The following is a 25,219-nucleotide window of genomic DNA, read 5'->3' as shown; positions in this document are numbered from 1 at the left end:
TCCCCAAAACACTTTTCAGACTGGGCTTCTGGAACCTTCTGCGTACTTTGAGCTGCATGTAAAAGATGTTTATGGGGATTGGTGTGTGCACCTCTGCCCATCCATGGGTCTGATACCAGGAGAGGGAAAACGATAAGCCACATTTTTGGTCAGGGAGTTTCTGATGTGATGTGGAAGGGTGAGGACCTATTTCTATGGCCTGGTCCTGGTGTTTATAAATAACTATAGAAATTGGAGCTGGATGATACCTGTCTTCTGGATTTGAGGAACTATCCTAAGGACTATTGTTACTGGCTGGAGCTGGATAAATTTGCTACAATCGTGGTATCCATCGCCTGGAGGAGCATAGCTTGTGAATACTGACTACACTGGCGGGAGATAGAAAAGTTATGGGCCAAACAAAAGTTGGGAGACCGTGGGCATTGCCTGGTATGGGAGTAATGAAACTACAGGTCTCGATTTGGAATCTCGTGGACTGGGGACACCTCATTTTCACCATCTAACTGAAGTTGCTGTATAACTGTGTATGGAAGAAATAAAAATAGTTGCATCGTTAACCTGCCTAGGTGATTTAATATAACACACAACCTCAAATATTAACATCCGTGAATACAGATTTTCCCATTATTGAGAGCGGAGGTGAGAGTTGATGCTCATATAGTTAGAGGGGAGAGGGAAGAGAGAGCGAGAGGAGCTAGAGGCCGACATTCTGCTGCAAGTTCTTCTCAGATGATAGTTGCATTTTAGTAAATGGTAATCCCCATCTATCCTGTACTCGATGGAGCCTACTCCTCTCTTTCAGTTTTGCTCCAATTTAAAGCCATATTTCCTCTTTTATGACTGCTTTAAATAATTTAGGAAATTGCGTAAATATCAATTACCCATTTCATTTTATAATTTAAAAAAAGCTTCCTTTACTTATGGGGCAAACTAGTCATACCTTTATAATGGAACCTGTCATTAGATTAATGCTGCCTGAACCATGGTCAGCACAAAGCCAATAATAGATGCATGATTGTAGCCAGGTTAGCTTTACTCTGAAATACTGTGCAGACCTACCTTGAAAGACCAGCCGGGGACCATGTCTAGTTCGATGCTGCCCCAGCCGACTTGTCGTCATCCCAATCCCTTTGAGAGACAAGTCTATTCTTATGTACACGCATGTAGAGAGAGACGAGAGACCTGTCAGTCAATTGGAGCAGGGCAGAGAGAAGCCGACTGGAGACCTCATTGGACTGGACAGCTGATATATATGGTCCTAGTGCAAGAGGTATGCGATGTTTCATAGTAACACATGCCTGCAATCACACAGCCAGTGTCTGATTCACGCTGCCTGTGGGTTTGTAAGTTCTCCTTAAATTCTGCAGGGAATGCCAAATGTCAGATGTACTTGTGGACCCAGCTGTGTTGTGACACCCTTTAACTACATTAATTTAGCGTTATAATATTTTGTCATAATTTATTGAAATGTAAGATACTGTACATATTTAACTATTTTCTGGCTTAACTTTTTTTTAGCCAAAGACAGAAAATGTTACAAATCAACAAATGGAGCTACTCAGTCCCCACCAATCCAGGGAATCACGACTGAGAATGCATGTAATGACCATAATAATGTTCCCTTCTTCAATCGTCTGGCAAACAAGTCCTTTAATTGATCTTATAATAGCTATGTACTATCAACATAGTATTACATAAGGAGGAGGAAGACTATGGAGAAGGTCAGCTGCAGTAGATCAAATTCCTCAAAGCCTCTGTACAGCCCATCTGTACACACAGGTGGCCAATATGATGGCAGATTCCTACAGCAACTGCAAGGAAATTGAATTAAAGTGAATGTTCTCTTGGATAGAAGTGTCGTGATTCAGATACTTGACATATAATAGGAGTAGCTGTCTATGTGGGTCCCTAACAATCAACCTTGGATTCACTTTTGCCTCATCGAATGCAAACCTACACACTGTTGTGGATAAAAGATGTACCGTACTTGAGTGAATGTAGCCTCTACATTAATAGTGTACTATTAACGGGCAGCAACCTGAGAAGGCGCAGGGCTCAGTCACATGTTCATTTTTCTTGTATGACTGCTATCTGTTTTTTTCCCAAATAGCACTCGTACCTATGATAGTCTGTGGGGCTGTTCACAAGGCAAAATTGGCTATGCAAGTCTATAGGTCAGTGAACAATCTGACAATATTCAGATGCCATCCATGTTCTTTCTTATCAGTAGAAAAAAAAATGATGAAACTCTTTGCAAACTCTGATGAAAATCTTCTAAAACTGATGCATCTTAGCCTGGTTTTCTTTTACGTAAAAAAAAAAAAAAAAAAATCTGACATCTGAATGAGGCATTATGGAGTATATACTAAAATATGTATGGGAGATTATTTTCATTCACTTTGGCATTGGTCCTTAAAGGAAGGTATTGAAGATTGTAGTGATGAAGGCATGCTTGTATACAGCTTTATGGTCTACTGTCAGGACCGCTATCATTATGGCCGTGTGTCATGATATTTATATGGCTTTCTTATGGGACATCTACCCTTTTGTTTGAGTGTCAGGACATTTACCCTTATGGCCGAGTGTCAAGACTAGAGCTGCTTGGACTCGCAAAAAAATGGGACCAGCGGGTCGCTGCTCAATTAAAAAAACAAACAAAAATACGCGATCCTCTTCGGAATCCAATACCCATATAAATCTATGGGAACCAGAATCCAGAGATTAAAAATGTTGGTGGTAGGGATAGGGGAATAGGAGCGCGCGTGGTCTATTCACCGAGGCTGTGTCATGTCTGAAAGCTGCTTCTGAGTCACACTTTCCCTTTCGGAGCCGAAAATTGAATATTCACTGCTTTGCCTGCCCACCGGCGCATGTACTTGTGTGCTGTTAGACGCACCCCAACCCTGAGTGGCAGCGTGGCAGCTAACTGCAACCAATCACAGGCACCAGGATGGCTGATGGGTGGGGAAAGCAGTGCAAGTGTCTACGGGTCAGTATGGTGAGCGTGCATGTATATAGAAACACATGCGGCCCGCTCCTATCAGAAGAGTGTGCAACTGTGCCGGGTGATGCAATGCCAGATGAAATGCGGTGAAATGCCAGGGTGATGCGACGTGAAACTCACGCGAGTCCCTCACAAGTGTGACTCCGGCCTAAGAGAAACCATATGCAGCTTTTTTTTTTTTGTTTATTTAAATAAATCATTGGAAAAAAAAACGTGTGCCCCCCCAACCCCCGCCTCTCCAATTTTCAGCCCCAGCCAAGATAAAGTCAGCTAGGGGCTGATATTCTCAGCACGCAGCTGCCCGGTTTTGCCACATCCAATCCTGGTGCTTTACCAGCTCTTCCCGTTGCCTTGGTGCGATGGCAATCAGGGTAATAGCAGGGGTTAATAATAGCGCACAGCTGCTACTAAACCCTAGGTTAGTGGTGGCACAGGCGTCTATGTGATACCTGCATCACTAACCTGTAAATGAAAGTAAATAAGTACAAACAGAGAAAAAAAATCCTTTATTTGGAATAAAATACAAAATCACAACCTCTTTCACCACTTTATTAACCCCCAACACACGCCTCCAGGTCTGGCATAATCCACATGAGATCCCACGCTGCTTTCAGCTCTGCTATTTCTCACAGCAAGCGGCCATAGAACACGACCGCCGTCTGTGAGTGCAGACAATGACGGAGCCGCGATGACTGCAGGCAACACGGTCACAGGCTGGGGGCGCGTCTGACTGCAACCAATCACAGACAACAGGACGGCCAGTGGGCGGGGAAAGCTGTGTGTATGCAATGAGCCTATTGCGCAGTATAGGAAGTGAATCCACGATCCGGAAGCAGTTTGACACCATGACACCCAGTCACCGTAAGTATGAAACTCTCCCTTAATTCTTGTTTTCTTTATTTTCCCTTTAATTTCCCCAGTGCCATATCATGCAGCCGGAATCCTGGGCCTGGGTCCGGAAGCCCAGGTTCGGGTCCAGCACCCGGGCATCTTTGAAACAGCGCGGATTCGGACTTTTGCAGTCTGGGTCCGCTCAGCCCTAGCCGGGACATTTACCCTTAACACTAGAAGTCCCAGAGAGGGGTCATTTAACATTTCTACCTTTTGGAACCCAGAGACGGGTCAAATGACCTGAAGGATTTTAGCTAACATCCTATAATCACCAGCTTTTGTTCTGTAATTAAGGCCATTACTGTCGCACCACAGGAGGTTGTTGTTTTCCATTGAGTTTAGCCATTTAGTTTCTAGTTAGTTCTATTCAGTTTTCTTGTATTTGATAATATAATTGACTAAGGGTCATTTGACCCTCTTTCGGGACTTCAGGGGGGAGCTTGAAATTTCTGGGACTTCCAGTGTTAAGGCCGAGTGTCGGGACCTCTACCATCACGGCCGAGTGTCGGGACCTCTACCGTCACGGCCGAGTGTCGGGACCTCTACCGTCACGGCCTAGGTTCGGAAAAAATATCTTTGATATGCACACAAAAGCTATATAATTGCCCATAAAATCAGACACTCCACTAGGTTTGAAGTGGTGAATGATTTTGCTCTGTTGTCAGACAGTTAATAGTGTAATACCTGCAACTGAAATGTGCACTGAGAAAAAGAAAACCATATTGTTAAAGAGGGAGGGCAATTTTCCCTTCTGTATTGAAATAAACTTGGAAATACAGTGGTGGTGAAATTGGGAGACCAGGCGTGATATAAATTATCATTTTTGTGACTCCTCACGCGAACAACCTAAATTTGTTCAGTACTTGACAGATTTTAGTATAGACTGTACTACCCATAGTCATTGGTACCACTTGAACCAGGGGCTGCTGATAAGTCTTTGTCTTTTGTAATCTTTTTTTGTTTCTATGGTAACGAATGTTACATCACATGAAAGCCTTGTGTGTCTAATATATGTTTTCAAAATTTTCTGTTTGTTGCTTATGGCAACAGTGTTCTACGCACACGGGAAAACAAAATGGGGGAGTCTAATGCGATATTCACAGCAACTGAGAGCAGAGGAGTGATAATATTCTTGTTTCTGCAAGGAAAGGCCATGAAGGATTTTCATGGTGGTATGTCGCAGACTATGGGGGATCAATGCACTTCATATTCCACAGTTAAGAGCTGGGTTGTCAAATTTAAAACGGGCCACTTCAGTACCAATGATGAGGAACGTCCTGAACGACTGAGAGTGGTTGTTATTCCCGAGATCGTCGATGCTGAGCACAACCTGATACTGGATAATCGACGAATTTCAGCTAAAGCATTAGCAGACAACATGGGAAATTCACATGAACGTGTTTGTGTCATTATCAGTGAATATTTGGACATGAGGAAGCTATCTGCAAAGTGGGTCCCCAAATGTTTGACAACAGATCAGAGAAGCATGCGAGTGAAAACGTCCTGGTCCATTTGTCAGCGTTTCCGGACTGATAAGAACTTCCTAGATCAACTGGTCACTATGAATGAGACCTAGATTTATTTGTATGACCCTGAAAACAAGGAGCCATCAAAAGAGTGGAGGCACAGTGGTTCTCCTCATCCAAAAAAGTTCAGGGTGCAAAAATCAGCCACGAAGATGATGGTGTCTGTGTTCTGTGATAAGGAAGTGTGCTGCTAGTGGACTACCTTTTAAAAGGGTTCCACCATCAATGCAAGGTATTACATTGAACTTTTGGACCAATTGAAGGCAGCTTTGAAGGCCAAAAGGTGCGGCAAGCTGTCCAAAGGAATATTGTTCCTGCAAGATAACGTCTCCACTCAGACTGCTGGTTGACCACCCACCTTATTCACCAGATCTGGGTCCCTCCAACTATCATCTGTTTTCAAACCTGAAGAAACACCTCAAGGGTACCAAGTTTCACACCATTTCTGATGTCATGGCTGCTACGGATGCCTAGTTTGAGACACAACCAAAATCCTTCTTTTTGCTAGGTTTACAGAACTTGAAATACTGATGTAAGAAATGGGTTCACATCAGTGGAATAATTGTAAAGTTTCATCATCCTATCTTGTTTCTTTCTGGGTAAGGCCAAAGACTTGTCAGCAGCCCCTCGTACAAATACCCTCATTAGCACGGCTAACTTTATCCACTGAAAGCCTTCTCAATGGTGTTGTTTAAAAAGCACCTAGTCCTGAACCCCCTCCTTTAATGTGTTATTACAGCTTTGTTGACCCTGCTCTGACTAGGAAATTTGATAAATCACTGGACCATACCACGATGGGGCCAGTGTGATTTTAGTATTTTTTTATAGTGTTTTATTCATGGTGGCTCACCTAGAAGGCATTTTCTGTCCCTGTATCTGAGATCCAAGAAAAGTATTAAAAACTACCTATCTACATGTCACTTCGGAGCACAGCAACCATTTTAATTCTACCTTTGGAATGAGGCGCTTTCAGAATTAATGGTTCATAAAACACGTTTTACATGAAATTCTAGTAGTCATCTCGATGGTAATGAATAACCTGCGAGGCCCGTAGAAGTGTGTTGTCTTTTATCATATTGCAAGGCGCCTCCGTAAACTAAAAATTACACGCTTTCTGATTTTTGTAAGAAAACTGCAGATTTCTGAGCCGCGGTTACTTAGGGCCTTAGATGGCTTTCAGCTTTGATAGACTGAGAGTAATTCTCACTTCACACTATAGAGATCGGTCTTGCCGCCCGTGACGAAGTAAAACTGATGTAAATTATGTGCGCATCAGTTTAAAGGACAGGTCTGTGTGGCTCAGTCAGGCAAAGCAAAGTGGAGTCTGTTTATTTGTCTCAGCTATCAGAAGAATATAGGCTGCCACAAGAGCATGGAGGAACGAGATAGTGATGGAGTGCTCTGTGATGACCCGCATGCTGCGCCTGCACAAATTACACAAAGTGAAGGTTGTAAAAGTCACGGGAAGCTTGAAAGGCTCATTCTCTGAGAGCACGCAGAGGCTTTTAGTAGGAGCACCCATGACAGCGAGCAGCATTTCAGATAGGCAGGTGTTTTTCCTTCAATCAATATAACACATTCTTTGCTGGGGTGATTGTATCAAGTCGGCATTATAGTTTACACTATTGCCAGCACAGTGTAACAAAATGTATGACTGTAAATAGAGCGGATCGAGGAACGCCTCATTGTCTAAGCCGTCCAGCTGACTAGCGCATCGTTTAGAGTCATTATAGTACCAGGAATAATCATACAAAGCATAGGGTTGTATATGTTATAGCACAATATACAACAAGCGTCCTACATCGGAGGTAAAGCGGTCCTGATGCCCATAGTAACCAGAGTTGACTGTATTTTTGCAATGTGTCCTGGTTGTTACTGACCTCTTTATCTGTAAAGCACGTGATTCATATAGAGATTTAGGCAAAAGTTCTCCTTGAAGAAGCAACACCACCTCGTGAAACGCGCGTTGGTGGTGATCCCTTCCTTTCCTGGGTATGTGCATTATGTGATTTTATATATTTGACGTCAGTGGCTGGTTTTTATTTGTGGGCATGTGGCTTTCACTAAGTACTTTTTCCTTGACATTGACATCTCTTATTGGTATGCACTTGCACCTTACATTTTTTGGCAATATGTCTGCTAAGGAACTTTTTTGGCACTTGCCTAAGTAATTTTTGGTAACTGATAGCCCCTGGTCAGAAACTGCTTATATGGTCCTTTACATGCCTGGGTTATGGTTGGACTTCATTATTTTATACACTGCAATTGTCAGTTGAACAGAGTACTGATATTGTCCACCTACCCCGGCGTGTTGGTTATTCCTCATTATATCTTCATTACCTCTCTCTCCCACGACTAAAGGATCATATCATAGCCAGTACTCCTCTCCTCCACGGCTAATTGTTACCATTCCTTTATTGCCTCAACTGCATGCCTCTCCCACGACAAGTAGAGATTGTGAACAGTTGATTTCATTACCATATTATACCTATTTTGGTGGTTTAATATAATACCATCATATGTTCACCTCTCCCACGGCTATTGACAACAATTATATTGTACTATTGTATCACAGTGTATGCCCCCCTTGATTCAGTGGTAGTTGTTTTTAACTTTCCCTTCATTGCTGTCTTGCGTTTGTCTTTTTTGATAATAAATTTCCATTTGCATATACACTCGATTGTTCTCCTTTCTGTACGCTACTACGAGTGGTGCATATACTCCGCCAGCGCATGTGTGCTGGCGGAGTATTTACCTTATGGCTCATTTTTTGAGAAATTGTTACATAAAAGTTTACACATTGCATAATTCTGGACTCGCACTGCAGCATTTAGTGCTATCACGTCTTTAAAAAAACTCCGATCAAGGAGAGATCTTCTCAGAATTGTCTCTGCCACTAACACATTTGTCCCGATTGAACAGTTTGTGCCCAAATTCTGGAATAACACTGGTTGAAATGTCTCCATATTTTTTTGAAAAGTGGGAAGAGCTTAGTATGGAGGATCACAGCCAACAAAGCCTACAAATTACACTAGAAATGTTCTCTAACACCTTAGAAAGGCTCAGTGTAAGGCCTCCTTCACACGTCTGTGTTGAAACATGGGCATGAAAAAATGCTACCAGTGTCATCAGTGTTTTGCATCCGGGTCCGTGCATCCATTTTTACCATTATTGGTCATCAACGTTTTTCATGGAAGTATCATTAATAAATAAATGGTAAAGCTTCTCCAACACCCTCTAATGTTAAACAGCTAAAGTATACAGATGCCTTCCGTGTGCTGTATGCGTTTACACGGACCCATAGACTTTTATTGGCCCTGGTCATCCATGCTGCCAGAAAAAAAACAAATACGGTATGTCTCCAAGTGTTTTTTCACGGAGACACGGCGCATGTAAAACATGGACATTTGAGTAGCGCCATAAGCCATGAAATGTCGCGTACCTTGAGCATGGAATGAATATTTTTCTGAGTTATTGAAGAATGTGCATCCTCCGTTTTTTTAGTAACTTGTATTTTGCAATCTGATTGCCAGTGGATCTGGAGGTTTGCACCCATAGTGGCAGATTGGGGCTGATTTTCTTCTTCCATTCTTAAAGGGGTTTTCTGGTCTAGATTGAAAAGTCCACTGTCATTCTGTGTGGCGGTAGACAATGTGTGCTGTGAAGCTGCGCACCGTATACAGCCTGGTTCTGGCTGGAAGTATGCATATCGCATACCTGGCCGACGTTCTACAGTTACACAGAATGACTGCGGACTTTTCATTCTAGACCCGACAACCCTTTAATGGAAACTAACACCAGATACTAGAGCTAGTGCCTAAGATTAAAATGATACCTTTTAGTTGAGAAATCCGAGGCTTGATTGCTGGATAATCCTTGTACAAACCTTCAGAATAACGTCATTCGTGCAGTGGCTTGAGCATCGCGGAGGTATGTTGTGGGTCGGGTCTGCTGTTATGATTCTTCCTCTTGCCTTGCCTCCTTTTCTTTATTTAAATTTTGCACCGCTGCCATTACTGCTGTTGGCGGTGAGTGCACATTGCTATTGTCACGTTGGCGATCTCTGGCACCATTTTACTAAGGACACTTTTAAGAATGGCAACATCTGTAAAGCACCAACATATTCTGTAATCCCTTTTATCAGCCCATTTCCCCACTGGGTTCACAGTCTAATATTTTTGTTGCGTAACATACACTAGCGCCAATCTTAGCAGCCAGTTAATCAGTGTGAAACAGAGTCAGCCTTTACAGAGTCAATGCAAATCTCTACCTAGGTCAGATTTGGTAACGTTAAAGCCCTGTAAATTGAACCCTGGGCGGCCATATCATTGGTGCATTCTGTGAGGCCGCAGAGGGGCCTGGGGGGGATGTCCACCTCCAAAGCAGGTAGAGTTTTTCTGATGAGCTCATATATGCTGTTCTTGCACAGGGGCCTTTCCTATCTGCGTCACCAGTGGATTGGAGATATAGTTGGAGCATCCCTTGGTAACTTTTCTAGCAGTTCATTTTTATCCTGATAAATTAGCATTCTGGGAACTGTCCACACAACAAGTTTTATCATTCATGAACAGAATGTGAAAACCCACACAATTAGGCCTCATTTAGAGATCTGTTTTTTGACATACATTTGTCTGTGTTTTTCAGATACAGAATACATACCTGTTATAGTCTGCTGGCTCACATTTACATTACAAAAAAAGAAAAAGAGACATATCTATTTATGATCCAATTTGTGGATGAAAAGAAGTTATTCAAGTGAAGGGGTGTACTAAATTAACCACACATGGATGCCATCTGTGTGTCTTCCAAGTGCTGACTGTCTCTACTGTTTAATCGGTAGGACAAACTTGATAGCAATTTTCCATACAAGTAAAAAAATTGAATGACACCCTGGTGGTAAACAAACAAATGGACTAAAAGTAAGTGTGTGTGTGTGTGTGTGTGTGTGTGTGTGTGTGTGTGTATGTATATATATATAGATATAGATATAGATATAGATATAGATAGAGAGAGAGAGAGAGAGAGAGAGAGAGAGAGATAGAATTTCTATATATATATATATATATATATATATATATATATATATATATATATATATATATATATATATATATATATATATATATATATATATATATATATATATATATATATATATATATATATATATAGAGAGAGAGAGATAGAATTTATATATATATATATATATATATAGATAATATATAATAACTTGTGTATATATATATATACATATACATGCTCATATAATCCATTTTTTTCTAGTATGCAAAGAAAAAAATGACTTCTGATTGGGGTCTCGCTGTCACATTTGGGGAAGTCTGGCTGTACCAGGATATTGGGGATAGACATGCATAAGACTGATGATATAGTACGGTCCATGCAGGTTATAGGGAAGGCTGGGACGCTTGTATGATTGCCTTCTAACTTTTTGATGACAGATTTATTTCTGAAATAATGCCATTGAACAATAAAGTAGACCTGACAGATATTTTCCTCCATGAATTAATTTCCCTAAACAACGCTAGAGGGTTATCTTCTTTTTATTTTGTTTATTGGCCTGGAGGGGAGACGGCAGCCTTCAAATATGTGTTGCTGCCATGTAAATTATTGTAATGTCATTATTTGGGTCATGTACAGTGTTTAAGCATTTGACATAAGTAGGATGATGACTACCTGCGAGCTTTGGCTACATCGTTGACATAATGTTTTGTAGCTTATTGGTATGGCTTTCGGCATCTCTACTACTCTCAATTATTACAAGGGTCTCCAAAAATGTACATTAAGCCCGGGTGCTCTCTTACATGTGGTCCATAGGATAGTGAATGAACAGAATAATGGTATTCTGAATGAGGCCTTACATAGGGGAAACCAGCTCCTCATTACGACATGTGCAGTCTATTACACGGTTTCCCTTGCTCCAACAAAGCCATAACATCGCTGCAATAGCTTTGCTCTACCTTTTAATGTGAGCAAATGAATGGAAGCCCCTCGGGTCTACATTATAGTTTTGTACTAAAATATGTCTTAAAGGGAACCTCCTAAAAACTCTATTTACAAATAGGTTCATTCTGCAGATAACATTTAAATCTGCTTGACCGCCTTATTGTAAACTCAGCTACCAGCAGGAGTCAGTCAGTGCGGGGCTAATTCACGCATACCATAGTCTTGTTTTGCCAAATTTCATCTGACACTCAGATAAAATGCAAATATGTTCCTTGATTTTGCACAGAATGGACCCATTCACTAATATAAGTATGTGTTCTACCCGTAAAAAATATGAATTGAACTAGTTTGCAAAAATAAGATGTTTGAATGAGACCCAAGTCATTTCTCACTATACTGTGAGTGGCGGCTGCACTCACTACCCAGCACATTGATTGGCATTGCTCTACAGTGTACAGAGTGAGCCGTGGCTCAAAGATCCGCGGACTGAGTACAACTTTCACTCACTGAATAGTGTGCAGTGACTGTAGCCACTCCATACACACCTTAGCGTGCGGCTCCTGGGAGGGTACACAGTCCTTTTTTTCCTGGTAGCCTTACTTTTTCAATAAGGTGGCCAGATGGCATTTTAGCATGATTTACCTACATATTAACCTTTTTATTTTGTTTCTGAATATAACCGGTTTCCTTTAAGAGATAGGCTGCTTTCACACATCCGGTTTTGGCTGAGCGGCACAATACGGCGCTCTGCAGAAAAAAACGCAACAGTTTTTTTTGCCGCCGGTTGCGTTTTTCCCGCATAGACTTGAATTAGCGCCGTATTGTGCCGCATGGCTTTGCGTTGCGTCCGGTTTTTGCCAGATGCTTCATATTTAGCCCATGCGGCGGCCGGATGGAACGTTGCCTGGCATGTTTTTTGGTGCGGCAAAAAAACCGCATCGCATTTACAATGCAAGCCTATCGACTCCGGATGCGGCGTCCTGCGGCAAAAACCGAATCCGGATGCGGTTTTTTGCACTGCGCATGCTCAGTATCAAGCCGCATCCGTCAAAAAACGGACGGGCTGCATGGAAAAACTTATGCAACGGATACGGTTTGTTCGCCGCATCCGTTGCATAGGTTTTTGATTCGGATTGAGCCGCGCTGCAAAAACCGGATGTGTGAAAGCAGCCTTAGAGGGCTCATTAATGCTTCCAATGTTTTCGTAGGAGTTCTATCCATGGTTTTCACAGTTAGCGCTCGTACCTGTGATTGTCTGTGTGCTTATTCTAATTGTGAAGACATGTCCAATCTAGATCCAATTGTTGAATCAAAATCAACAATGCAAATCTATGGGTTCATAAAAAATTGGATCGATTTTCACGGACTGTCAGAAAAGAAAAGGTGGAGTTATTTTTTTTTTCGCTACGTACTAATGACACTGACCACAAACTGATCAAAGTCTGATCTAAAACATGTGTTCGATTTACTCGTAAGTGGAAAATACTGACGTTTGAATGAGGCCTTACTAATTTTGGCCATATAACATGGAGGATGGTAGCTTCAAAATGCCCAGACCAGCCAGCGGCCCTCCTGACCCGAGCGCGAGACCTGCATAGAAATACATGCAGCCATTCAGCTCAGGTCAGGAGAGCCGCGGCCAGTGTGTGCTCTGCATCCGAGTTATATGGTGGTCTGATCCCCGGCCTATAGCTCAATATTGCAAATAAAACCTAATTACCACAAAAATTGCTAAAAATCATGATACAATTTGGTTTGCCTTGCTAGAATAAATCCTGCTTTATTAAATAATTGGCGAAAATAAATGTTCACCCTGTTAAATTAATTTTATAGCTATTGATTAACATGGACATTTCACGACTCAAGGTTGCTGCTGCGGAGAGAATCCATTATTCACGATCTCCTAGTATAAATTATCGCTACTACCCCCCAAAAAAATATTATTCTGTACAAAATCCCTTTGTTGCTCCAGGCAACAGATCATTAATTGCCATCTCCAGCATCTCATTACAGACCCATTGAAATCCAGTAATTGTGTGTACTTAACCCTCCTACTCAAGACCTAAACATATGTTCTAGTTTATAATAATTGTGATAATATTATAGGTTGTGCTTGTCAGATCATGCGTTTTGCAGGCTATAAACATAAGGAAAATCTATTGAGAGACGGTTTCTTCAGCCCTCCTTGCTTGGCTGCCCACCGCCTCGGAGTATAGTCCGCCGAATACCCGCTTATTTGCTCTCTGGGCCGCCAGTCTGCAGGGGGTAGGCTGTTTATTCATTGCTTTTGAGTTTTCATAGTCTTACGCCATGCAAAGATGTATTAAAAGGCGGCATAAAGCAGCTGGTAAATAACAGCCCTACAATCAGTGGCCTGCATGGCTTGGAAATTTCATTTTTTACACCTGTTTGGCCCATAATGTGTATGAAAGAAAGCTCCTGTTGCCTTTGTATTCTCGGTCACTATATAATTAGGGCAATTAAGTTATTACTGGCATAATACATGGCGCTACCTGCTAATTAATACATGTAAGCAGGAAAATAAGAGGGGCTGTTCCACCTAATCATGACAACTCAGGCGTGAAAATCCAGGATCACTTTCCATTGAACTGTTTTGAAATAAAATGCTGTATTTCCATGTACTGTATTTTAGTGTTAGAGTTAAATTATAAAGCTTTTCTTGTGAAAACAAAGAGAATACGTGGATTTTTGAGCAGCTTTAAAATAAGAAACCGCTTAATAGATTTTTTTTTTTTTCTTCAACCCATTTCTGAGAAAAGTTGATGACAAGCTATACCACGGCAATTGTTAGCCAGCTTCCCTGGAGTTGTGAGCGGCAGCTCGGCCTCGTTATAAAGCAGTGTGGGATTACGGGATGTAGGAAAGCATAGACTATGCTGTGGCAAGAAATCATCTGGCCAATAAATTGGCACAAATCAAAACTACTTCCATCTGCTTCTTTGGATTGCATGGTCAAATGATTACACTGGGCTCTGGGTCAATCACCGTCCACGGGGGACAGAAATCCAACACTTCTAGTATTAATCGTAGCAAAATATTTATTAAAAACTGAAAGTGATTACCACTCTTTAAAGGGAACCTGATAGGTATAATAATGCTATTAACCTTCAGATATGCCGGTTCCTGGCTGCAGTACTAAAATGCGGCACACCAGAGAAAAGCAGCTGGCTTTTAGTCATGCAGGCACCTTATACACCGCTGAAAGTAGTGGTAGTAGTCAGCCTTGCTAGAATTTCTTACCTTACGCCATCTGTAGCCTCTCTTTTGTTTGGTGTTGTGCGATATCATCATAACAGTATGACCGCATATGGCATAGGCCGGATAATCAAAAGAAGAGCTATGAAGTTAAGAGGTTTTTCCCAAGGTTCCCATCTAGTGACCACAGATTGCTGATGTGGATGGTATTGACTGTGTCCTGCTAATTGATTCGCACCTACTCTGGTTCCCAACACATTTCTTAAAACCTTTCACCAGATTTTTGCCATGTATGCACCATAATGTAGGAGCAGAGTTCCTTATAAGATTGTGTCACTTACTAGGCTGTGTTTTGCTGTTTCCATATAATCAATATTTTATCAACAGGACATTATCACTATAGGACAATTTAGCATGTGCAGGGTAGTCTAACAAAGATCCCCCTGTACTGATTAGCAGCTTTCTGTTGCTATACATTGTATAAAGAAAGCTGTGATGCCAGTGGGTATACACCGCTCAAAATCTGAGCTCTGGTAGATCAGCAGGGGAAAGAAAAATGGGTCACCATCATAACCGCTGTACCCCGTATACTAAGTCACACATGGCTGGAATTAGGGGCTCTGTCCCTGCACTATGGTACTGTCAGACTGTAGCAAAAAATCTGTTGACAGATTCCCTTTAAACTAAAGTGCACAGCCTCTTTAACATCATAACACACAAAGAAGGAGTGGCTTAGATGCATCCACATTTTCATTTAAACTAGATTTTACTCATTGTGTTCTTGCTTTTTACATGTGACTTTTTAATGAATGTTTGCAAATATTATTACATTTTTACTGGAAGTTTTGGATTCAGGTTTTTCTTGTGACCAGTGATATCTGCCATTTAGGACTCTTGGAGAACAGTGGAGCAGATGCCGTGTGGGAGCTGAAATCCCAATCACTCTGTCATCACTAAGCATTTTTAGTCATTGCGAGGAAGAGGCTAAACCAAGAAAGGAATATATAGCTCGGGACCTTTTTCTTGCTACTACTTTATTGTGTACTGATTTAAAGGGAATCTGTCACCAGGTTTTTGCTACTTCTTCTGAGAGCAGCATATTGTAGGAGCAGAGATGCTGAAACTAAGCACGTTCATCTTAGATCACTGTATGCAACCGTTCTGACTTTATCTCAGAATGAATGGTGGCAGAGCTGAATGAGTTTCCCACCCACACCAGGCTTTCAATAGAGATTGTGCATTGACTGTGGGCTGTTAATCACAGCAGGAATCGTGGTGGACTGGTCTGCAGGAGGCACCAGTTACACCACTGTTAATCACAGAGCAACAAACCCTTTAGTATGTGTAAACAAATGTGTGGCATCATCCATGTATGGTAAAGAATGTGAAAAATTCATAACCCGCAGCTTCATGTCTCCCTCATGCTTTCTTATATTGGTGAAAAGGCTTTTGTTGTTGTTGTTGTTGTTTTTGGTTTTTTTTATATACTTTAATGCATATATTGTTGGCTCTAGCCTCTATTATAGCCTCTAGCCTCTGTTTCAGTATTTCTGGTTACACAATGAGTGAAATGAAAATCAATCTGTTAGCTCATTCTGGTGGAGTTTGTAACTCTCTTATCTGTATTCGCTGGAGCTTCTGTAAACTGATATATCACTACACAGTGCAAAATTTGTCATGAAGCCCAAATGCAGGATTTTTAGTCCCATATAGATTCAAGTAAAAAAAAAAAAAAAAAAAAAAGGCTGCCAAAGGGCATACTACTGACTTGGTGAAAAAAAAATGAGTAGGGCAGAGCTCTCAAACATGCGGTGCCGCATGCGGCCCCTCCAGGCTACTCCTTGCAGCCCACAGGCCTGTGGACCCAGTAACAATCATGGCCGGTGCAGGGGCCGCAGCTATCAGAGCATTATTTTAGATGAATGTTTTGCCGGCACACACTCTGCACAACTCAATTCTGCCGCTGGCCAATCAGAGGAAAGCAACCAAAGCGTATGACTTTGAGTGCTTGCCTTTGATTGGCCGGCGGCTGCTACAGAGAGCTTGACTCTGCACGGCGACAAAATGTTCATCTGAATTTCAGCGCTGACGGTGGCTGCGATCGTTACCGGGTCCACGTGCTTGCGCGCCGCATGAAGCAACAAGGAAAAAAGACACAGAGGGAACGAAGGACAGGTGAGAAGAAAGTTTTGGGGTGTGTGTGTGCTTGTGTGTTTCCCGCTGAGGCTGGACAGGTCAGTGTGTGTGTGTGTGTCTGTGTGTGTCTGTGTGTGTATAGAATGGCAAAGCGGGGGACCAGGATGGGACATTGCTACAAGGAGTAGTCCAGTAAAGGGGACATTACTACAAGAAAAGGACCTGCATGGACACATTACCACAGGATGGGCACATTACTATAGGATGGGGACAAGGATGGGGTACATTACTATAGGATGAGCATGCACAAGAATGGACACATTAATACAGAATGGGGACAAGGACGGGGCACATTACTACAGGATGGGGACAAGGATGGGGCACATTACAACAGGATGGGTACATGGATGGGCATATTAGTACAGAATGGGGACAAGGATAGGCACATTACTACACGATGGGGACCAGAATGGGACCATTACTACAGGATAGGTACATTACTCCAGGATGAGGACCAGAATGGGCTCATTACTACATAAGGACGAGGATGAGGACAATACTACAAGAAGGGGACAAGGAGGGGCACATTACTACAGGATGGGAACATTACTACAGAATGGGGGAGAACGATGGGCGCATTACTACAGGATGGGGACTAGGATTGAGACATTACTACAGGATGAGGACAAGGATGTGGCACATTACTATAGGAAGGGAACAAGGATGGGCACATTACTACAGGATGGAAATAAGGATGAACACATTACTACAAGGAGACATGGATTGGCACATTACTACAGAATGGGGAGCACGATGGTGCACATTACTAAAAGATGAGGACCAGGATGGGAACATTATTACAAGATGTTGGCCAAAATTACTATATGGTGCTAATTGTAAAACTGTATTACTTATAAAAAGGCGATAAAATGTAAAAAAAAACACAAAATAGAGCATAATTTTTTTTTACCAGCAAAAATGTGTATGTGTTTGTGTGTATGTATGTATGTATGTATGTATATATAATATCGCATTTACAATCACGAAATTTTGCACAGACGCCCCATGTTACTCAGGGAACGTCATAGACTATGTTTTGACAGGAAAATTTAACCCCACGCTTTAGTTGCTCTCAAAAAAACATGCCTCCATTAAACTGAATGGAGGTGGGAGCTATAGGTCATTAATAGCAACTGTCAGTGGTTGCTATAGGAACAAAATAAACTGTTAGTATAAGAAGCTTATGTGTGAGGTAATAAGATGTCGGTGGAGAGACAGAGACAGCCCTGGAAAAGAGACAGACTGGCAAAGAGAGAGACAGACACAGAGATAGAGACAGGTAGACTGATACAAATACACAGAGATAGACACAGACCGAAAAGGAAAGAGACAGACAGACAGCGACACACATACCGAGACTGGGAGAGAGACAGTTACTATCCCGGTTACTACTTACTACAGCTTGTGTGTGTGTGTGTGTGTGTGTGTGTGTGTGTGTGTGTGTGTGTCTATGTATGTATGTGTATATATATATACTGTACATTTGTTATAATAAACAAAAAAAGTTCAAAAACGGTGATCCAAAGGTGTGTAGAGAAACAATGGCGTACCAATAAAAATGTCACTTTGTCCTGAAAAAAATGAGGTCGCCCCCAAATTATTTTTTTTTTATGCGCGGTCCTTATACCCAGCCAAGTTTGAGACCCCTGGACTAGGACAACAATGGTCATTTGCAGAGGCTACAGATGAGGATGAGGTGTGTTATAGCGGTGCAGCGTTTTATTATACAGCAGTTTTGCTAATTTTTGAAGGGATTGTTCTTTCATTGAACTTTGATAAAAGGTTAGAAGTTTAGCAAGCGTTTGCTCTCTGCCTCGTGCAGGCTTTATATGCAGTGACAGAGTGTGATGAAAGGGCCTCACACATAACAGATGCTGTCTAAGGCTACTTTCACACATCAGTTTTCTGTATTCAGGCACAGTCCTTTTTTTTGCCGTATCCAACGTTTCCGGTTTGGTTGTGCAAACCGGAGCAAACCGGACCTACCGGATCCGTTTTTAAGCGGATCCGTTTATGACGGATCCGTTAAAAAACGGATCCGGTAGGTCCGGTTTGCATCCGTTTTGCATCCGTTATGTCCGTTTTTTTACGGATCCGTTTTTTAAACACTAAACAAACAATTAACGAGTTCCGTATTCTGATTGGCTATTGGGAACATATAGTATATATACAGTATTTTGAAGCATATATGACAGAATGAAGACAGAGGCAAGCAGAAACCATGGATGCTATTCTTGCAAATTACACAAAGATCGCTGCAGATTTTATATTTGAGGCAAATCGCTTGGCTATCATCGTCAGAGAAAAGGAGCGACAGCGACTGAGGCGTCAGCGACATCGACGCTTTTGGATCCATCCCCTGACTGCACAGAGACTGACACGTGGGGTGTTTTCAACACTATACCTGGAGCTCCGTGGAAACCATGAAAAATTCACAAGCTATGTCCGGATGTCAGTGATTAATTTTGACGTCCTCCTTGGCCTTGTTGCGGACAACATCCGTAAAACGGACACCTACAGCCGGTTCTCTATAACACCCGAGGAGCGTTTGCTGGTTACGCTTAGGTAAGTTTTTTTTTTTTAAATTGTATCCTCCTGTAAATTGACTTTTAACTGTAATGTGTTTGCTATTATTTTTTTATAATTATTGTCTTTCCTTTACAGATTCCTTGCAACTGGAGAGTCGCTTTCGTCCCTCCACTACCAGTTTCGACTAGGAATTTCCACCATCTCGGGAATCATTAGAGACACTTGCCAAGCCTTGTGGGATTGCCTCCATGAGGATTTCATCCCCCAGCCCAACAGGGACAGATGGCTTGCAATTGCTGAACAATACTATAACATTTGTCAGTTTCCAAATTGCCTTGGCTCAGTGGACGGCAAACATATAAGAATTGTGAAACCTGCTGCTTCGGGGTCAGAATACTACAATTATAAAAAATATTTCTCAATTGTCCTAATGGCAATAACGGATGCGGACTACAAATTCATCTCAGTGGACATTGGCGCATATGGGAGATCCAATGACTCTCAGGTCTTTAAAATGTCCCCAATGGGGCGGCGAATCTATGGGAATACTTTTGATTTCCCTCCTGCAAGACCTCTTCCTGGCACATGTGAGCCCCCAATGCCCTTTGTTTTTGTGGCCGACGAAGCCTTTCAACTCTCCCAACATCTATTGAAGCCATATGCAAGCCGTGGATTGACGCAAACACAAAAAATATATAATTACAGATTATCCAGAGCCAGAAGAATGGTGGAATGCTCCTTTGGGATACTAACCAGCAAATGGCGAGTGTTGTTAACAGCCATTAATTTAAACATTGAAACTGTGGATGAAATTGTGAAAGCATGTGTGGTACTGCACAATTTTGTTTTAACAAAGGAACCTTTGTCCTTGGATGACCAGAGTTTGGAATCCACCTCTTTGACTGACTACACCAGTCCTGGATTTAGGAGTAGTGTTGCCTGTTCAACAATCCGTGACAAATATGCTGACTATTTTGTGTCCCCAGAAGGTAGAGTAGATTGGCAAGATCAAATGGTGTAAGATTTTTGTTTAGTTTTATAACAAATAAAAATAGTTAAAAATAAATTAAAAAATATCTTGTTAACCTTGTTAATTTTAAGCTTTCACTCGCTTTAAAAATTTGTAATTTTTACACCGTCAAATTACAACATGTTATGTTTTTGTATTACCTTTTTATTTACTTAACTTGCAAAATAATATTCCCCCCAAAAAAAACAAGAACAAATAAATACTTTTCAACAAAAAACTTTTATTTTTATTACAAACATAAATTATAAATTGGTATATCTTGGGCTTGGGGTGGAGATAGTACTGGAGGGGCTGACAGGTGGGAACACACGCACAGTTGGAGTATTGAGGGTGGAAAGTGGTGTTGGTGGTGGTGGTGGGGAAGTAACAGAAGGTGAAGGTGTGCTTGAGAAACCAAGAGGGAAACCAGGAGATGGGATGGGATTTGGTAAGGATTGAGGGGTGGAGTGGAGGGATTGGGAGACAGAAGAGGTGGCTGGTGAATTAGTGGCTTGAGTTGTGGTCATGATGGGTGTGGAAGGCGAGATGTGGTAGTGGGTAGGAAGTGTAGGGGCAGATGTGGTTGGGAGCTGGTACTGGGCCGCAGGCTGGTACTGGGCTGCAGGCTGGTACTGGGCTGCAGGCTGGTACTGGGCAGCAGGCTGGTACTGGGCAGCAGGCTGGTACTGGGCAGCAGGCTGGTACTGGGCAGCAGGCTGGTACTGGGCAGCAGGCTGGTACTGGGCAGTAGGGGGAGTAGGGACAATGGCTGGAGGGGGGGCAGGTGGTCTTGGAGGGGTGGGTGGAGGTGGTTGGGAGTCAACCTGCGCCAGAGCCTGCCGTGTGGCTTGCATTACATGCATCTGATGGTCAAGAGATAGCTTTTCCATGCGCTCTAGTACGGCTTGAAAAAAACAATGATTGGGTGATTTACTTGCATCTAAATGCAGCCTGTCCAGACGCGTGCACAATTCGTGCGTATTTTTTTCCATATTGGCATTTATTAAGCTAAAAGATGAACGATTTTGTTCGGCTAATAATTGAATGGCGTTCTGGAAGGCTGCATTTAGATGCAAGAACTCGGGCGCATAGTTCTTTTCCTGACCCCTATGACGCTGACGCCCAGAACCCAAAGGTGTTCTACTGAGGGCAGCAGTGTCAGAGGGGTGGGGTAGGGGAAAAGCTATCTCATCACCAGCAGCTTCAGGTAATGAAGTCTCACGGGAAGCTCCAGCGCAGGTGGATGGGACAGATGTCGATGGAAGGGAAGGTTCAGATGGGTGGGGTCTGTGCCTGTGTTCCCCAGTGGCGGACTGTTCAGGGATCGCTCCTGTCGGGTTCGATGCAGGCTCCTGAGTGCTGCAGACGGTGCTGTTAAAAAGAGGAAAAACAAAACAATAATTAATTTAATTGCTATACATTGGCACTGACTAAAAAAAAAAAGGCAAAAAAAATCAGACATAAAATATTATACTTTGTACATATTGTGGGGAATATTTACCTTCTGCACACCATAGTTGTCCGGAGGAACGACAACGCTCTAAAGTAACGGTACTTCGATCTGCGTCCTCCGGATCCACTCGGGGCCTGCATCTCTTGATTCAACTCCTTTTTGAAGCGATCCCTGATAGACCGCCACCGCTTCTGAAGTTTGTCACCTGAAAGTGGAAAGCAGAAAGTGGTTAGTATACAACACATTACATCATGCAGCATAACCTACTGAACTGTGAATACTTACGCTGTTTCTTCTGGCCACGAGAATTGAGCTCCCCCCAACCTTCTACCGCTGCGTGGCATACCTCGTCCCAGAGTCGACGGGTTACGATCGAATCAGCGTGGCGGCGGTCAGCCATGTTCCACAGCGGCTCCCTTTCTCTAACTTCATCGATGAGGAGGTCGATGTTGATAAATCCGGCCTCCTCACCGTCAGAATCGGGAGCACGCTGTGATGCCTGTTCAAAGAAAGAAAAAAGAAATTAAAAAAAAAATAGACAAAAAAATCACACTGACATGACAAAAAAAAAAAAAAAAATAACTTACACTATGACCACCGCCACCTCGACGACGACCCTGGGACGGTCTTGGGGGAGCTCTATCGTGAGCCCTAGAAGTTGAAGCCTTTAGTGAAGAAAAAAAAAAAAACATTATTTACTTATGTGTTTGGTGTGCTGTGGTAAACAATTCCTGTATGAAACTTACACTCTGACCGCCCGCTCCGTGTATTTCTCCACCCCTTCCGTCCTCTTCTGGCAGCATCTCCTGTGATGTTTCGGCCACCTGTGTAAATGTGGTTTATTTAATAAATTTTTTTTTTTTTTTTAAAAAAAAAAACACCCAAAAAAAATAATACCTCAGTTTCTGAGCCGAAGGGCGGGCTACCAGAAGACGACATATTTCACGCACACCAACTTGATGGGCCAAACTTTAACGTCAACACTGCACCTGCAAAAAAAGAAAAAAAAATGTCTAAGTACATGTACGCAGCTCACTGCGGTGATCTGTGGACAGTACTGTGGACATTACCTCAGGAACACTCTCCTCCAAATTCGCAATGGCACCGAATTTACAAAGACCCAGCAACTGGCTGTCCACAAATTGTAACGTCAACACTGCACCTGCAAAAAAAGAAAAAAAAATGTCTAAGTACATGTACGCAGCTCACTGCGGTGATCTGTGGACAGTACTGTGGACATTACCTCAGGAACACTCTCCTCCAAATTCGCAATGGCACCGAATTTACAAAGACCCAGCAACTGGCTGTCCACAAATTGTAACGTCAACACTGCACCTGCAAAAAAAGAAAAAAAAATGTCTAAGTACATGTACGCAGCTTACAGCGGTGATCTGTGGACAGTACTGTGGACATTACCTCAGGAACACTCTCCTCCAAATTCGCACTGGCACCGAATTTACAAAGACCCAGCAAGTGGCTGTCCACAAATTTTAACGTCAACACTGCACCTGCAAAAAAAGAAAAAAAAATGTCTAAGTACATGTACGCAGCTCACTGCGGTGATCTGTGGACAGTACTGTGGACATTACCTCAGGAACACTCTCCTCCAAATTCGCACTGGCACCGAATTTACAAAGACCCAGCAAGTGGCTGTCCACAAATTTTAACGTCAACACTGCACCTGCAAAAAAAGAAAAAAAAATGTCTAAGTACATGTACGCAGCTCACAGCGGTGATCTGTGGACAGTACTGTGGACATTACCTCAGGAACACTCTCCTCCAAATTCGCAATGGCACCGAATTTACAAAGACCCAGCAACTGGCTGTCCACAAATTGTAACGTCAACACTGCACCTGCAAAAAAAGAAAAAAAAATGTCTAAGTACATGTACGCAGCTCACAGCGGTGATCTGTGGACAGTACTGTGGACATTACCTCAGGAACACTCTCCTCCAAATTCGCAATGGCACCGAATTTACAAAGACCCAGCAACTGGCTGTGCACAAATTGTAACGTCAACACTGCACCTGCAAAAAAAGAAAAAAAAATGTCTAAGTACATGTACGCAGCTCACTGCGGTGATCTGTGGACAGTACTGTGGACATTACCTCAGGAACACTCTCCTCCAAATTCGCAATGGCACCGAATTTACAAAGACCCAGCAACTGGCTGTGCACAAATTGTAACGTCAACACTGCACCTGCAAAAAAAGAAAAAAAAATGTCTAAGTACATGTACGCAGCTCACAGCGGTGATCTGTGGACAGTACTGTGGACATACCTCTTCCCTGGAGCACTGGACTGGAGGACAGCAGAAGTTGAAGTCAGGAACCGGCAGGAGGTGTGTAGAATGTGCTGGATCCTTTTATAAGTTTTGTGATGATGGGAAAAAAAAATTTGCGCATGCTCTGTTTACCAAACCGGATGCGGTCACCGCATCCGGTTTAAACCGCATTGCGCCGGATCCGGCATGCATAGACACCCATTGTATACAATGCCGCATTGCGCCGGATCCGGCAGCATGCGGTTTTTTTTAAGGGGGAAAAAAACGTTACATGATACGTTCTATCCGGCCGCCGCATTCAATTATTTTGCCGCATCCGGAAAAAAACGGATGCAACGCAAAGCCATCCGGTACAATCCGGTAACAATGCAAGTCTATGGGGGAAAACCGGATGCGGTACCGGATCCGTTTTACCCGTTTTTTTCCGGATTGAACCTGATGGCAAAAAACTGATGTGTGAAAGTAGCCTAAATGAGATGACACCTGATATTTCTCAGCTCTGTTTTGTGATGGAATCGGATTGATGGTCCTGCAACTGAAAAGGTGCGATTATTTTGTAGTCCCCTTCAGGTGCAATTTGTGATGTTGCTTTAGATAAATGTATAGTAATCAATAGGAAATCTATAAGAATTTTTTTACTTTACAATGTAAGCAGGATTGAGCCAAAGGGGGAACAGGCTTGATATTTTATACACACCACAAAGGATTTACTAGATTAGTTTCACTTTCTGCTCACTTTTGTATATTAGTATATTTATGTATTTATTTGTACATTATTACATAGTGTCTATAGTAATTGTAAGCACTATACAGTGAGCTCCATGTGAAGCTCTAGTGAACTCAATGGCCAAGAGAGTTAGAGGTTTTACACTACTTCAACATTGATGGCATATGTTTACGATAGGTCATTAACGTCTGATCGGCCAGGGTCTGACACCCGGCACCCCCGCCTATCAGCTGTTATCGGCACCAGCCTGTGGCTGGAAATGCTCATTTCTGGAGCTGCCCTGTCAAATGATAGCGGCTGCAGCCAGATACTGCACATCCGCCTCCTATTCAACTCAATTGTGATCCGATTCTCTCAGATGACGGGAAAATGGAGAAAATGTTTATTCCATCTTCTCCATTCAGTCAGTTCGTAAAAAATG

General features: G+C 42.4%; 2 protein-coding genes across 2 annotated transcripts in view; one reads left to right on the top strand and one right to left on the bottom strand.

Annotated features, from left to right (window-relative positions):
* Window positions 1-25,219, top strand: part of COMMD10 (COMM domain containing 10) — a 430,106-nt gene that overhangs the window by 211,280 nt on the left and 193,607 nt on the right. The gene's annotated exons all lie outside the window — the stretch shown is intronic.
* Window positions 1-25,219, bottom strand: part of LOC142303475 (uncharacterized) — a 198,715-nt gene that overhangs the window by 67,658 nt on the left and 105,838 nt on the right. The window contains exons 5-9 of the mRNA XM_075344854.1: window positions 22,535-22,612; window positions 22,376-22,453; window positions 22,074-22,287; window positions 21,837-21,993; window positions 20,969-21,706 (exon numbers count right to left, since the gene is read on the bottom strand). Coding sequence (XP_075200969.1) covers window positions 20,969-21,706; window positions 21,837-21,993; window positions 22,074-22,287; window positions 22,376-22,453; window positions 22,535-22,612 — 1,265 coding nt within the window. The remainder of the gene's footprint in view (window positions 1-20,968; window positions 21,707-21,836; window positions 21,994-22,073; window positions 22,288-22,375; window positions 22,454-22,534; window positions 22,613-25,219) is intronic.

This window comes from Anomaloglossus baeobatrachus, chromosome 1, assembly GCF_048569485.1.
Source record: "Anomaloglossus baeobatrachus isolate aAnoBae1 chromosome 1, aAnoBae1.hap1, whole genome shotgun sequence".
Taxonomy (NCBI): Eukaryota; Metazoa; Chordata; class Amphibia; order Anura; family Aromobatidae; genus Anomaloglossus; species Anomaloglossus baeobatrachus.
The sequence above is the reverse complement of the archived record's forward strand: the minus strand, read 5'-3'. Positions and strand labels throughout refer to the sequence as shown.